We start from the raw sequence: 13,709 nt of genomic DNA, 5'->3' as shown, positions 1-13,709 counted from the left end.
TCTCTCAGTCTTTGCAAATTGACTCTGTGCTGGGCCCTTCCTTCAACAGTTAGCCAGCCTTGTACTGAACCTAGGGATCAGACCCAGGAGAAAGTTTAGGGTCTTCTCAGGTAATTTCTGACCACTTGTGTTACTCTGGGCATGTGTATAGCTTTCTCAATTTCCATATACATGGTGCTTTTGAAAGCCTTAATTTTCTAAAGATACTCTTCCTGGCTTCTTTTTCTAGCCTTTAGGCACCTATTGTATGCCTTAATCACATTCTTTAGCCCCAGGTGGCTACAGGAATTGTAGCCTTCTGTGTTGCCCAGTGCCCCATAACTCTGCAGGAGCTCCAAGACAAGTGCCTTGCTTCCGTTCCTCAGACAGCCCCAGACAGGTTGGAACAGACACACAAAATAATTTACAAGTAAAGTCTCCTCTACTCTGTCTAGAACTAGAGACCAGGCTCTGTCCCAAGAATGTGGGCTACTGCTGCTTTAGGAGCCAGGAAAGTGGTCAGGCACAGGCGAGTAAAAAATCAAAGCTAGCTTTCCTGCTAGGTGCTGCCTTTGTCTTGATTCAGTGTTTGCTTAGTTCTATAATTTTTCGACTGGTTCCCAGAGTTCTGACAAAGTTAGTTCTGCCAGTTTCTGCTTTTTTCGGGGAGGGGGGGGTGTTTTTGTAGGCGGATGGGAACATGCAGCTGCTCATGCGACCATCTGGACCTCCTCCTCATTTTTAAATATTTGTCACTGGATGGCTTTTAGATTGTTTCTGCATTTACACGTCAGAGGTAAAATAGATGAACTGGGATCGTAAATAGGTTTATAAACCTTACTTTCAATTCTAACTCTTCTACTTTCTAGTTTTGTGATTTTTTGTTGTTTTGTTTTTTGAGGAAGTGATTAAAATCTCTGGGCCTGAGTAAAGAAAGAAGGCATTTTTATTAAAAATAAGAAACTCATCATATTTTGGGGAATTTTAAAAAGTGTAACGTTTATTTGAACGTAACAGTTATCTCTTATATTTTTTTATTTAAACCACCTTTTAAAAAATTTTTTTTTATTGTGCTTTAAGTGAAAGTTTACAAATCAAGTCAGTCTCTCATAAAAAAATTCACATACACCTTGCTATATACTCCTAATTGCTCTCCCCCTAATGTGACAGCCCACTCCTTCCCTCCACTTTCTGTGTCCATTCTGCCAGCTTCTACCCCTTCTGCCCTCCCATCCCCCATCCAGACAGGAGATGCCAACATAGTCTCAAGTGTCTACCCAATCTAAGAAGCTCACTCTTCACTAGCATCTTTTTCTATCCCATTGTCCAGTCCAATCCCTGTCTGAAGAGTTGGCTTTGGGAGTGGTTCCTGTCCTGGGCTGACAGAAGGTCTGGGGGCCATGACCACCAGGATTCTACTAGTCTCAGTCAGACCATTAAGTCTGGTGTTTTTATGAGAATTTGGGGTCTGCATCCCACTGCTCTCCTGCTCCCTCAGGGTTTCTCTGTTGTGTTCCCTGTCAGGGCAGTCATCAGTTGTAGCCGGGCACTGTCTAGTTCTTCTGGTCTCACACTAGTGCAAAAACAGCAACAAAGAAATGGCACTGAAGGAGCCAAGCAGTGTGGGCAGGCTGAATCCAAGTGGCATGGAGTTGGTGCTTCCCTGGTCAAGCAGCCGTTTCTGGGAAGTGGCAGAGGCCGAGCAGGGGGAAGAAGAGTAGAGGATAGGAAGTGTGTATTGTTGGTTTCTACGTGCTCTGTCTCCTGCTGGGAGCTCCGTGAAGCTGCTTTCCCATACTCCCTGTCCCCCGATCTCTGATAGGAGTCCAAGATTGTGAACCCATGCTGCGTTAGCTGATATGGGCCCTCCACTCCTTATCTCTTGGTGCTCTCAGTTCCCTGTCAGTTTCTTATTCCATGTGGTGCTTGGTTGAGTTCCTTACCTCTTCATTTGACTCTTTGGGTTCCAGGATTGATGTTTGTCTCTGTTTTACTTAGTATTTTGGGTCGTTCCTGTGGAGGGATGGTGTGGTGCTTCTGTCTATAGTGCCATACTGACTCCGCCTCCTGAAAAAATTTTTTAGCTATGCTAATAAGTGTGTTGTGGTATCTTGTGAGCATTTCTCTAATGAATAGTGACATGCAGCATTTTTCTCTTGTGCTCATTTGCCATCTGTGTATCTGCTTTAGTGAAAGTCCTGTTCAACAAATATTTTGAAATTTTAAAAAATTGGATCATTTTCTTATTGTTGGATTTTGAGAATTTTAAAATGTTAACTATATATATTTTCTGTATACAAGTCCCCTTTGTCAAATATATGATTTGTAAATATTTTCCCCCAGTCTGCAGCTCATCTTTCCATTTCTTATCTGTGTCTTTCATGGGACAAATGTTTTTAATTTTGGTGAAGTGTAATTTATCATTGTTTTCTGTTTTATGGCTTTTGCTTTTAGTGTGATGCCCGAAGTCATGAAGATTATCTTTGTTTTTTTCTAAAAGCTTTACATTTACATTGATGATACATTTTGAATTAATTTTGGATAATGTGTGTGGTGTAGGTTAAAGCTTTTTTTTTTTTTGGCGGCGTGAGTAACCAGTTGTTCCAATGCCAAGACTATTCTTTCTTTGTTAAATTTCTTTTGCATCTTAAAAAAAAGATCAAATGGCTATATTTGTTGTGTGTTTATGGACTCTATTCTCTTTCATTCGTGTGTATGTCCGTTTGCCATTTACCATGTTGTCTTGATTACTATAGCTTTATAGTGATTCTTAAAATTGAGTAGTATAATCCTTTCAGTTTTATTCTTCTTTTTCAAAGTTGTTTTAGCTATTCTAGTACCTTTGTCCTTCCATATAATATTTAAAAGTGTCAATACCTATAAAACTTTATGCTGGAAATTAATTTATTTAGACTATGATTAGAAGGTATGTCTTTCTGTTTATTTAGGTCTTCTTGTATTTTTTTTTTTTTTAATCAATGTTTCGTAGTTTTAATATACAGATCCTGTACGTATTTCGTTAGAGGTACACCTAAGTATTTCATTTTTGTTAGATATGTTGTAAATGATATTAAAAAAAAATTCAGTTTCCATTTGGACAGTACTAGAATATAGAAATATGATTGAATTTTATTTGTTAACCTTGTGTCCTGTGACTTTGTTAAACTCACTTTTTAGTTCTAGAGCTTTTTTTTTTTTTTTTTGTAAATTCCTTTGGCTTTCTACATAGACAATAATGTTGTCTGCAAATAGGGGTAGTTTTATTTCTTCCTTTCCAATATGTATGCCTTTTTATTTCTTTTCTTGCCTTTTTTTCATTGGCTAAGACTTCTCATGTAATGTTGAGTAGGAGTGATAAGAGTAGAAATTCTTTCCTCATCCCAATCTTGAGGAGGAGGGGAAACACACAGTTTTTCACTATTGAGTGTAATGTTAGCTATAGGTGTTTTGTAAATGTCCTTTGTCAGGTTGAGAAAGTTCTTTCTTATTCCCAGTATGCTGAGAGCTTATCATCACGAATGGATGTTGTATTTTATCACATGCTTTTTCTGCTTATGATGTAAAAAACACATTACTATCGAGTAGATTCTGACTCTCAGTGACCCTATAGGACATTGTAGAACTGCCCCACAGGGTTTCCCAGGAGGGCCTAGTAGATTTGAACTGCTGACCTTTCGGTTAGCAGCCATAGCTCTTAACCAGTATGCCACCAGGGTTTCCATAGTCGTGTGTTTTTTCATTTACGTTGTTAATATGAGTGATTACATTGTTTTTGCATATTGAATTGGCCTTGCATTCCTGGGATAAACCCTGACCATTCTGGGATTTTTTATGTAGTGCTAGATTAAGATTTCGAATATTTTGTTGAGGACTTTGTTGTTGGGGATTTTTGTGTGTGTGTTCATGAAGGATTTTTTTTTAGTTGTTTGTTTTGTATTGTCTTTGTCTGGTTTTAGTATCAGGATATTACTGGTCTTGTGTTCATTTCTCTTCTATTTTCTGGTAGACAATATGTAGAATTGGTGTTATTTCTTCTAATACCGTTTGTTGCTCTTCCTTCATCCTTCATGTTTTAGGTTTCTTTCTGGTATAATTTCCCATCTTTCTGAAGGTCTTCCTTTAGCAGTTTTTTTAGAGTATGTATGCTGGCTACAAATTTTCTTAGTTCTTTTTTTTTTTTTTTTAATTCCTGAAGGATATATACTCTGGAAATAGAATTCTGTGTTGACCGTCTTTTCTTTCAGCACTTTAATAATGTTACTGCACTGTCTTTTACACTCCATAGTTCTGATGAGAAACCTACAGTCATTCATATCATTGTTCTCCTGTAACATGAGTTGGCAAACTGAGGCCGGTAGGCTGACCACCTGTTTGTTGTTCTAAAAGTTTTATTGGAACAAAGCCATGCCCATTTGCCTATATATTGCCTGTGACTACTTTCACAGAATGGAAGTGTTAAGTAGTTGCAACAGAGACCATATGGCCTACATGCCTAAAATGTTTACTATTTGGTCCTTTAAGGAAAAAAATTGGCCAATCCCTGCCTTATAGGTAATATTTTCTTTCTTTTTTTTGGATTATTTTAAGAGTTTGTCTTTAGTTTTCAACAATTTGACTATGATGTGTCTGAGCATGAATTTCTTTGGCTTTAACGTGTTTGGGGTCCAGTTTCTTGAGTTTCTGCGTGTAATGCCATTCACTAAACTTGGAGTTTTTAGCCCTTGTGTCTTCACATAATGTTTTAGCACCACACTTTTTTCTTTTTCTGGAATTCTGATGACGTGATGAATGTTAGAATTTTCTTATTGTTCCCAAGTCCTTGAGGCTCTATTAATTTATTTTTAATTTATTTTTTACTTTGTTGTTCAGATTGGATACATTCTATTGATCTATCTTCAGGTTTACTGAATCTTTCTTCTGTCTTCTTCATTCTACTGTTGAGTCTACCAGTGAGTCCCCCACATCCCAATTATTGTATATTTAGTATATTTTAGTTCTAAAATTTCCACTTGATTCCTCTTTAAATCTTCTGTGTTTCTCTGCTGGCACTTAATATTTTTTTATTGTAGTGAAAATAAACACAACAAAGCATACACCAGCTCAGCAATTTCTGCATGTATAATTTAATGAAAGCAGTGGTTTTTTTTTTTTTAATTTAATGACAGTGATTACATTAAGTTGTGTAGCCATTCTCACTGTTCTTTTCCAACTACCCTTAACATAAATTTTACTACCCTCCTAAGCAAAAAATTCCTCCTTTCTCCCTTCCTTGCGCCCCTAGTAATCATTAATAATTTTTGTGTTCTATATATTTGCTTATTTTATGCAAGTGAGACGATTCAGTATTTGTCCTTTTGCAGTGCATTTATTTCGCTTAGCGTAGTATTTTCAAGGTTCATCCACATACTGGCATGCATCAAGACTTCGTTTCTCCTTATGACTGAGTAATATTCCATTGTATGTATATACCACATTTTATTTATCCATTCTTCTATTGATTATTGTTTCTACGTTTTGTCTGTTGTGAAAAGTGCAGCAGTGAACTCTGGCGTACAGGGTTCTGTTTGCATCCTGCTTTCACTTCTTCTGGGTATATACCTAGGATTGGGATTGCTGGGTCACATGGTAGTTCTATGTGACACTTAATATTTTAACTTCTCTTTCATGAGTGTGTGATTAGTCACTCAAGCATTTTTATAAAACGTATATGTTTATGTGTTGTTTGAGGTTTGTGAGAATTGTCTGCTTGAGGTAACCAAAAACCCAAAAACCAGATCTGTTGCCCTCAAGTCAATTCTGACTTATAGGGACCCTGTGAGTCAGAGTAGAATTGCCCCATAGGGTTTCCAAGGAGCACCTTGTGGATTCGAACTGCTGACCTTTTGGTTAGCAGCCATAGCTCTTAACCACTGCACCATCAGGGCTCCACATGAGGTAAAGATACCATTATTTTGTCAGTTTGGATTATTAAATGTCTAAAGTGTCTACTTCATACTTTATTAGTTTCAGGAGGTCCAAGGAATTACTTAAAAGAAGATACATTCAATCAAACGGCATCTGTCACAGCATCATTAATTACCAAACTGAAGATTCTTTCCACTAGATTTATAGAATACGTGTGCAGTAGTAGTAGTAGTAATAACGGGACCATTGGTCCTATGCTTTCCTAGGCCAGGAATTATATCAATGAATTATTTCATTCTCTCATGAGAATGTAAGCTATCTGAAGATAGGGACTTTGTTATTCATTGCTATAATTTCAGTATCTCTAGCTGGGCCTGGTACATAAGAGATGCTCAGTAAGTATTTGTGAAATCAGTGGTTATGTACTTTTTTAATGCCATTTTAGTAATGAGGAATGAATCTTAGCATAACTAAAGCACTTGCCCAAAGATAGACTTCTAGTCGTGGAACTGGAACTTAAAGCCATGTGGGATAGTTGTCATTTTGACATGAGGACATGGCAACCTGATTGCAGACAGACTTGTGCAGTGATATTAATTACGATTGCTTTGGGTCTGGTTGACAAAAGTTTTCTTAAAGGCCAGAGAGTAAATATTTCAGGCTTTGCACTCCAGATGGTCTCTGTCACAATCACTTAACTCTGCCATTGTAACGCAAAAGCAGTAGGGAGCAGATCTGGCCCACTTTCTATAGTTTGCACACTCCTGCTTTAGGTGATCTCTTATCACGAATGCCACAAGTAATCACACATGCAGATGTGGGCGCTGAAATTACATGGCAGTACTGTAATACGGTGGTCATCTAGATGATCCAGAATATGTTTATATTGTTTTTCATGATTAATCTAGAAATGAAAACAGAACTTTTCATGAAGAATTTAGGAATCTTCAGGGATTCTTGGACCCTACTTTAGAAAAAGTAATAAAAGGAATAGTAAAAATAGAAAACAAATATAAGTAAGATATATTCCAAAAAGCATTCCGTGTTTTATCTAACATTTAAAATTTGTATTGCCTAGTAAGAGACCAAAGTTGGGGAGAAGGGAGCAAGCTTTCGAATATCTTTTTTTTTTTTGTTTGTAATTACAGGCTTCTTGTGCCAATTCCTGTTTTTTTTCCTAAGACCTAAGTTTTATTTACTTTTTGCTGTTTCTGGTTGTTTTTTCTTTGGCCTAATTTATTTCTGTTTAAAATTCTTTCCTCTTGGGGATAAATGGTTAAATAACCAGGAATCATGTATGCTGATGTGCTTGGCAACATTTTAATAATTTAGGAAAGAACTAGTATTAATTATCAAAATGGTAATTGTGAAATGTTAAGGAATATATTTCAATTAAAAAAATTTTTAAGGTATATTATGACTAAGATTTCACCAGACAACTTGCTTTTATGAATTTGTAATCCATGTAGTCATCATTTAATTTGTGATTCTAATTTAGTAGGGAATGGTTTATAACAGTTTAATCTACTTAAGGGAATTATTTGCTTTGCTGTTTGTCTAGATGTTTTTTCTTCATAGAAAAAGGCAGTCTTCAGCTAACCTTGTCACGAATTTTGCATGAATAGTTCTACCCTGTCCTACAGGGTTGCTGTAAGTCAGAATTGACTCGAAGGCAATGGTTATGAGTTAGGGTCCGTGTAATGGGCTGTTTTGTTGCAGTTTCTTAGACATATTTTAAAATATGCACCTACAAGCAGCAGTTATATAAGAAGTTTAATGAAAGGGTTAGATTTTCATTTTGCCACTTAAGAGCAAGTTAGTATTCTTTTCTCGGTATCTGTTTCCTAATCTTTAAAATGGGAATAATAATAATAACGTCGACGCATAGGATTGTTGTGAGGATTAAATGAGAAATGCTTTTAAAGAGTTCAACAAAGTGACTGGTATATACTGTTTGTCAGTGTAAACTGCTGTTAGTTACCCTGTAATAGAAAAGTTACATTTAGGAGTGCTTCGAATTTGGGAATGAATACTTTTTTGTTTGATACTGTTTACTATAAATACAGAAGATTTTATTTACATCTTTCATGTATAAGCTGATTTTCATATATTCTTTGTTGCAGTCTTTCATCGTATTTCTTTTCTAAGTTATATTTAGTAACGTGTTTATCTATGTAATACAGTAGTGATATGGAAAACTGTGTCCCAACTAAATCCAGGACTACGCAGAGAAAATAATCAAAGCTGGAAATAAGACAAAGCCCTATATTTTTGGCATAGGAAGCATGTGTACTCGAACACTTAAATATTGAGTTTTTAATGTTTTAAAAGCTGTCAAATATAGGGACAGTGGTTTATCTTTTGCTGTATCTTGCTTCCCCTGCATTACTAATACTGCCTTAATGTATGCATATGCAAGCTGGTTTCCTGTATCTGTTTACAGGAGAATGATAAGCACTTGGATGAATTGTCCAGTTGTACAGTGGTTTATTGTACCTTTGCTTGTCTCTAGGATGATTGAGGAAAGTGGGAACAAGCGGAAGACCATGGCAGAGAAGAGGCAGCTGTTCATAGAAATGCGTGAGTCATGAGTGCTTCTGGATCCCTTGTTGTTTATGCCGGAGTGTTTTTTTATGATCACGCCACAGCTTTAATCAGTTAGAAATTTTAGGTTTTAAGCTTTAGAAAGGGAGGAATAAAAGTTAAATAATCGTGGAGTTGGAGAATCCCAAGCCAGAGCACATATTTTGGTTGAATTGATTTCTTATGCAAAGTCATAAATAATAAGGTGGAAATGTTACCTAGAATATCTGTGATTTAATACTTGCCAGTCAAGTTACACCTCTTGCTGTAACTCCATTGTTACCAGGACCTTGCCGGTGGTAATAAATAAATAATTAAAAAAAAAAAATTAATACATTATATAAACTACCTTACACTTTATACAGGTTATAAGGTAGAGAGGATGAAGTGTTAGCAGAGCACTTAGAACTGTAGGAAAAATTAAAAGAAGGAATGGATACTTTGGTATATTACTTCTATAAAATTTTAAATCTTCTGTTAAAAATTACGGAAACCCCGGTGGTGTAGTGGTTAAGTGCTACGGCTGCTAATCAAGAGGTCAACAGTTCGAATCCGCCAGGCACTCCTTGGAAACTCTACGGGGCAGTTCTACTCTGTCCTATAGGGTCGCTATGAGTCGGAATCGACTCGATGGCAGCGGGTTTTTGGTTTTGGTTAAAAATTATATTCTTACGTGAAACTCAAAGAGAAAAGATGGCCAAAACTGGAGCAGTCCTAAGTTTTTCAAGGGTTGTTTTGCTCTGCAACTACTTGTTTAAGTGACCTTGGCCAACCTTGACCACCTTGCTTACACTTGCTGGACCTTAAATTCTTTGCCATGAAATATGGTTCGTCTGGACCAGTGATTGTGAAATCTTTTAAAAGCATTGTACCGTCTTTTTTTTTGTTTCGAATGAAATCTTACAATGACCCTCAAGCTCTGGGGACTACGGTCTTGGGGAACATCTATAAACCTTCATCTAAAGTACAATAAAAAAAAAATGACCCTCAGTTTATGAATATTATACAATCGGTACTACTTGCTTAAAGCAGGGGAGAAGCAGGAACCCATGCTGAGGTAGCCTCAGAAATTCTTGCCGAATTCTAGAATTCTGCCTATCACAGTATGAAAATCAGTGTATAAGACCTCAAAAGATCCTTTCGAACCTCACCATGTTTTAAATCTTTAGTCTTGGTAATAGGAGGCAGAGTTTGGCTTAACTCAAATCTGTCTTGTCCTGTCAAGCATAGGCTAGATAACTATTTATTAAAGGTGCTAGAGAAGAAATTTTGGCTTTGGGTAGGCAGCCAGACTGCCTTTAAGAACTTTTGTAGTTGTGAGTCTCTAATCGGTAGTCATCCAAGCCAGAAATTTCGGGGACAGTTCATTCCACTTGCTTCCACCTTACCTTGCACATCCAAACACATCACAAGGAGCAGTTGAGTTTACCTCGTAAATAAATCTTGAATCTCTATTCCTTAAGTCATAACGTCTGTTCTTCATACTTGGCTTTAAACTCAGGTCCTGCAGTCAGACTGCCTGAATTTGGCTCTTGGCTCCCTCATTTACTGGCACTGTAACCTTGGACAAGTTACTTAAATCTCCTGCTACCTCAGTTTCCTCACCCATACAATGGGAGTAATATCTATATCATAGAATTATTGTGAAGATTAAATGAGATAGTGTGAGTAAAGCACTTAGTACAGTGCCTGAGACACAGAATGTTGTTAGGTGCCGTTTAGTTGGTTCCAACTCATAGCTACCCTATGTACAACTGAAGGAAACACTGCCGGGTCCTGTGCGCCCATCTTGTTGAGGGTCTTTCTCTTTTTCACTGACCCTCTCCTTTACCAAGCATGATGTCCTTCTCCAGGGACTGATCCCTCCTGATAATATGTCCAAAGTAAGTGAGAAGTAGTCTCGCCGTCCTTGCTTCTGAGGAGCATTCTGGTTGTACTTCTTCCAAGACAGATTTTGTTTGTTCTTTTGGCAGTCCATGATATATTCAGTGTTCTTTGCCAGCACCACAAGTCAGAGGTATCAGTTCTTCTGTCTTCCTTATTTATTGTTCAGCTTTCACATGCGTGTGAGATGATTGAAAACACCATGGCTTGGGTCAGGTGCACCTTTGTTTTCAAGGTGACATCTTTGGTTTTCAATACTTTAAAGGTCTTTTGCAGCATATTAGCCCAATGCAATGCGTCTTTTTATTTCTTGACTGCTGCTTCCGTGAGTGTTGATGGTGGATCCAAGTAAAATGAAATCCTTAACAACTTCAGTCTTTTCTCCATTTATCATGATGTGGCTTATTGGTCCAGTTGTGAAGATTTTTTTTTTCTTTATGTTAAGGTGTAATCTATACTGATCTGCATCAGTAAGTGCTTCAAGTCCTCTTCACTTTCAGCAAGCAAGGTTGTGTTATCTGCACATTGCAGGTTGTTAGTCTTCCTCCAGTCCTGATGCTGTGTTCTTCTTCACATAATCCAGCTTCTCGGTTTATTTGCAGAGCATACAGATCGAGTAAGTATGGTGAAAGGATACAACCCTGATGCAAACCTTTCTTGACTTTAAACCGTGCAGTATCCCCCTTGTTCTGTTTAAACAGATGCCTCTTGATCTACGTACAGGTTCCTCATGAGCACAATTAAGGTGTTCCGGAATTCCCATTCTTTGCAGTGTTATGTGTAATTTGTTATGATCCACACAGTCGAATGCCTTTGCATAGTGAATAAAACAGGAAGCATCAAAAGAAGATGGAAGGAATACGCAGAGTGACTATACCAGAAAGAATTGGTTGACGTTCAACCATTTCAGGAGGTGGCATATGATCATGAACTGATGGTACTGAAGGAAGAAGTCCAAGCTGTGCTGAAGGCATTAGGGAAAAACAGGACTCCAGGAATTGAAGGAATACCAATTGAGATGTTGCAGCAAACGGATGCAGTGCTGGAAGCACTCACTCGTCTGTGCCAAGAAATTTGGAAGACAGCTACCTGGCCAACCAACTGAAGAGATCTGTATTTATGTCTATACCAAGAAAGGTGATCCAACCGAATGTGGAAGTTATCAAACAATACCATTATTATCATATGCAAGTAAAATTTTGCTGAAGATAATTCAAAAGCGGTTGCACCAGTACATTGACAGGGAACTGCCAGAAATTCAAGCTGGATTCTGAAGAGGAAGTGGAATGAGGGATATCATTGCTGATGTCAGATGGATCCTGGCTGAAAGCAGAGAATACCAGAAAGATGTTTACCTGTGTTTTATTGACTATGCAAAGGCATTTGACTGTGTGGGACATAGAATAGTAAGTACTTAATATGGTTAGCTGGTTTATTATTATTAATATTTTTTATTGTCGTTTCTTTCCTGAACTAAAGCAATGAGTTTCTGTTCCCTTGTTCCAGTCTTAACCTCTCAGGTCTATTATGCTGCCAGAATGGACTGTGTAAATCCATTACTTCTTCGTTTAAATCCCTTTAGTTGCTCCTCATCACTTTCATGATATAAAGCCCAAGCTCCTAAGCATGCCAAACAAGGCCCTCTGGCCTCTTTTTGACTTGTCTTACAAGTTCTCAGTTTCTGTCTCGTGCCTTATGTGTCATTTCCCAGCAATACAGAATTGGCTTTCCTCAAGATAGATTGTGTTATTTCATGTCTTTGTGCCTTCGCTAATGCTATTGCTGCCTCCTTCATCTGGCTAACTTCTCCTCCCTGTCCTTCAAGACTCAGCTGAGGGGTCATCTTTCTATTTAGTTTTTTACACATTTAGTGAGAATCTACTATGTTCCAGGCAGTATTCTGTTAGGTTGCAGGGAAGAACGAAACCTAGCCTCTGACTTCATTCATGATGCTTACATTTTAGTAAAAGGAGATAGATGAAAGAGGAAGCAAGATAAATAAGCATTTTTTGTTTAAGGCTTAGTGAATGTTATCACTCAGACACATAAATCTCATGTAAGTTACTGTTCCTGTGTAACAAACTTAAGAGTACAGACAGTTTGGGAGATGTTTGGTGAGTATGGCTTCTTGAATCTCCCCTTTTTCTTAATGGGAAATAAGCTTGCATTGGTGGCAATGGTTTCTGCCTCTGGATGGGACCCAGGATAGCCAAAACAATTTTGCAAAAGAAGAACAAAGTTGGAAGACTCACACTTCTTGATTTCAAAACTTAACTGCAAAACTACAGTAATCAAGACTCTGTGGCATTAGCGTAGCGTAGACATATAGATCAATGGAATAGAATTGAGAGTCCAGAAATAAACCCATACATTTATGGTCAATTGATGTTTGACGGGGGTACCAAGACAATCCAATGGGGAAGGAATGGTCTTTCAAATGGTACTGGGACAGCTGGATAGCCACATGCAAAAAAATGAAGTTGAACCCCTACCTTATACCATATAAAAAAATTAACTCAAAATAGATCAATGACCTTATGTAAGCACTAAAACTATAAAACTCTTAGAAGAAAACATAGGTATAATATTTTGTGTCCAAGAATTAGACAAAGCCTTTTAAAATATGAATCAAAAGCACAGGTGACAAAAGAACAGATAAGTAAATTCGACTTCATCAGAGTCTTAAAAACATGTGCTTCAGTGGACATCATCAAGAAAGGGAAAAGACAGCCTACAGACTGGGAGAAAATTTTTGCAAATTATTTATCTGACAAGGTTCTTTTATCTAGAATATATAAAGAACTCTTACAAAAAGCCCAATTTAAATAATGGACAAAAAGACTGTGAAAGTTTCCTTTTAGAGTGATAAAAATGTTCTAAATTGATGGTAGTGATTCATAACTGTGTGAATATACTGTAAATGAGTTATTTGTATGGCATGGAAATAATATGTCAATAAAGCTGTTTTATTATTTAAAAAAATGGGACTATATAACCTGTGTAAGGAAGGATAGAAATTTCATGAGAACCAGATGATAGAGGAAAGATTTTAATCATGACATCAATGTAAAGGTTGATTTAATTGGGACTGTTAGAAACCCATCTTCATCTTTGGTCAATAAATATTACTTTCACCAAAAGCCTGGAAGAATCCTTTTTCTTTCCACATTTTAGAATGAGCAGAAATGAGAGATGCCTGTAAATATTGGTAGAAAATAATATGTGCCAATTCATTTTCCCTTTGTTGAATCAAAAGTTGTTTCTGGGTATTATAAAGGCAGTGGAGATGAATTAAAAAACTCACCTTGGGGGCCAAAGGTATAAAAAAAAAAAGTGACCTTTAAATTCAAGGAAACCTC

General features: G+C 37.1%; 1 protein-coding gene across 13 annotated transcripts in view; it reads left to right on the top strand.

Annotated features, from left to right (window-relative positions):
• The window catches only part of DTNB (dystrobrevin beta), a 422,608-nt gene that overhangs the window by 65,753 nt on the left and 343,146 nt on the right, over nucleotides 1–13,709 (top strand). For all 13 annotated transcript variants that reach the window (XR_007519619.1, XM_049903708.1, XM_049903702.1 and 10 more), the window contains one exon: nucleotides 8,396–8,463. Coding sequence is in view for 12 of the 13 variants with exons in the window: in XM_049903702.1 (XP_049759659.1) it covers nucleotides 8,396–8,463 (68 nt within the window). In the remaining variant the exon portion in view is untranslated. The remainder of the gene's footprint in view (nucleotides 1–8,395; nucleotides 8,464–13,709) is intronic.

Source organism: Elephas maximus, chromosome 12 (assembly GCF_024166365.1).
Source record: "Elephas maximus indicus isolate mEleMax1 chromosome 12, mEleMax1 primary haplotype, whole genome shotgun sequence".
NCBI classification, from domain to species: domain Eukaryota; kingdom Metazoa; phylum Chordata; class Mammalia; order Proboscidea; family Elephantidae; genus Elephas; species Elephas maximus.
Note: the sequence above shows the minus strand (reverse complement) of the source record. Positions and strands in the feature narration are given on the sequence as shown.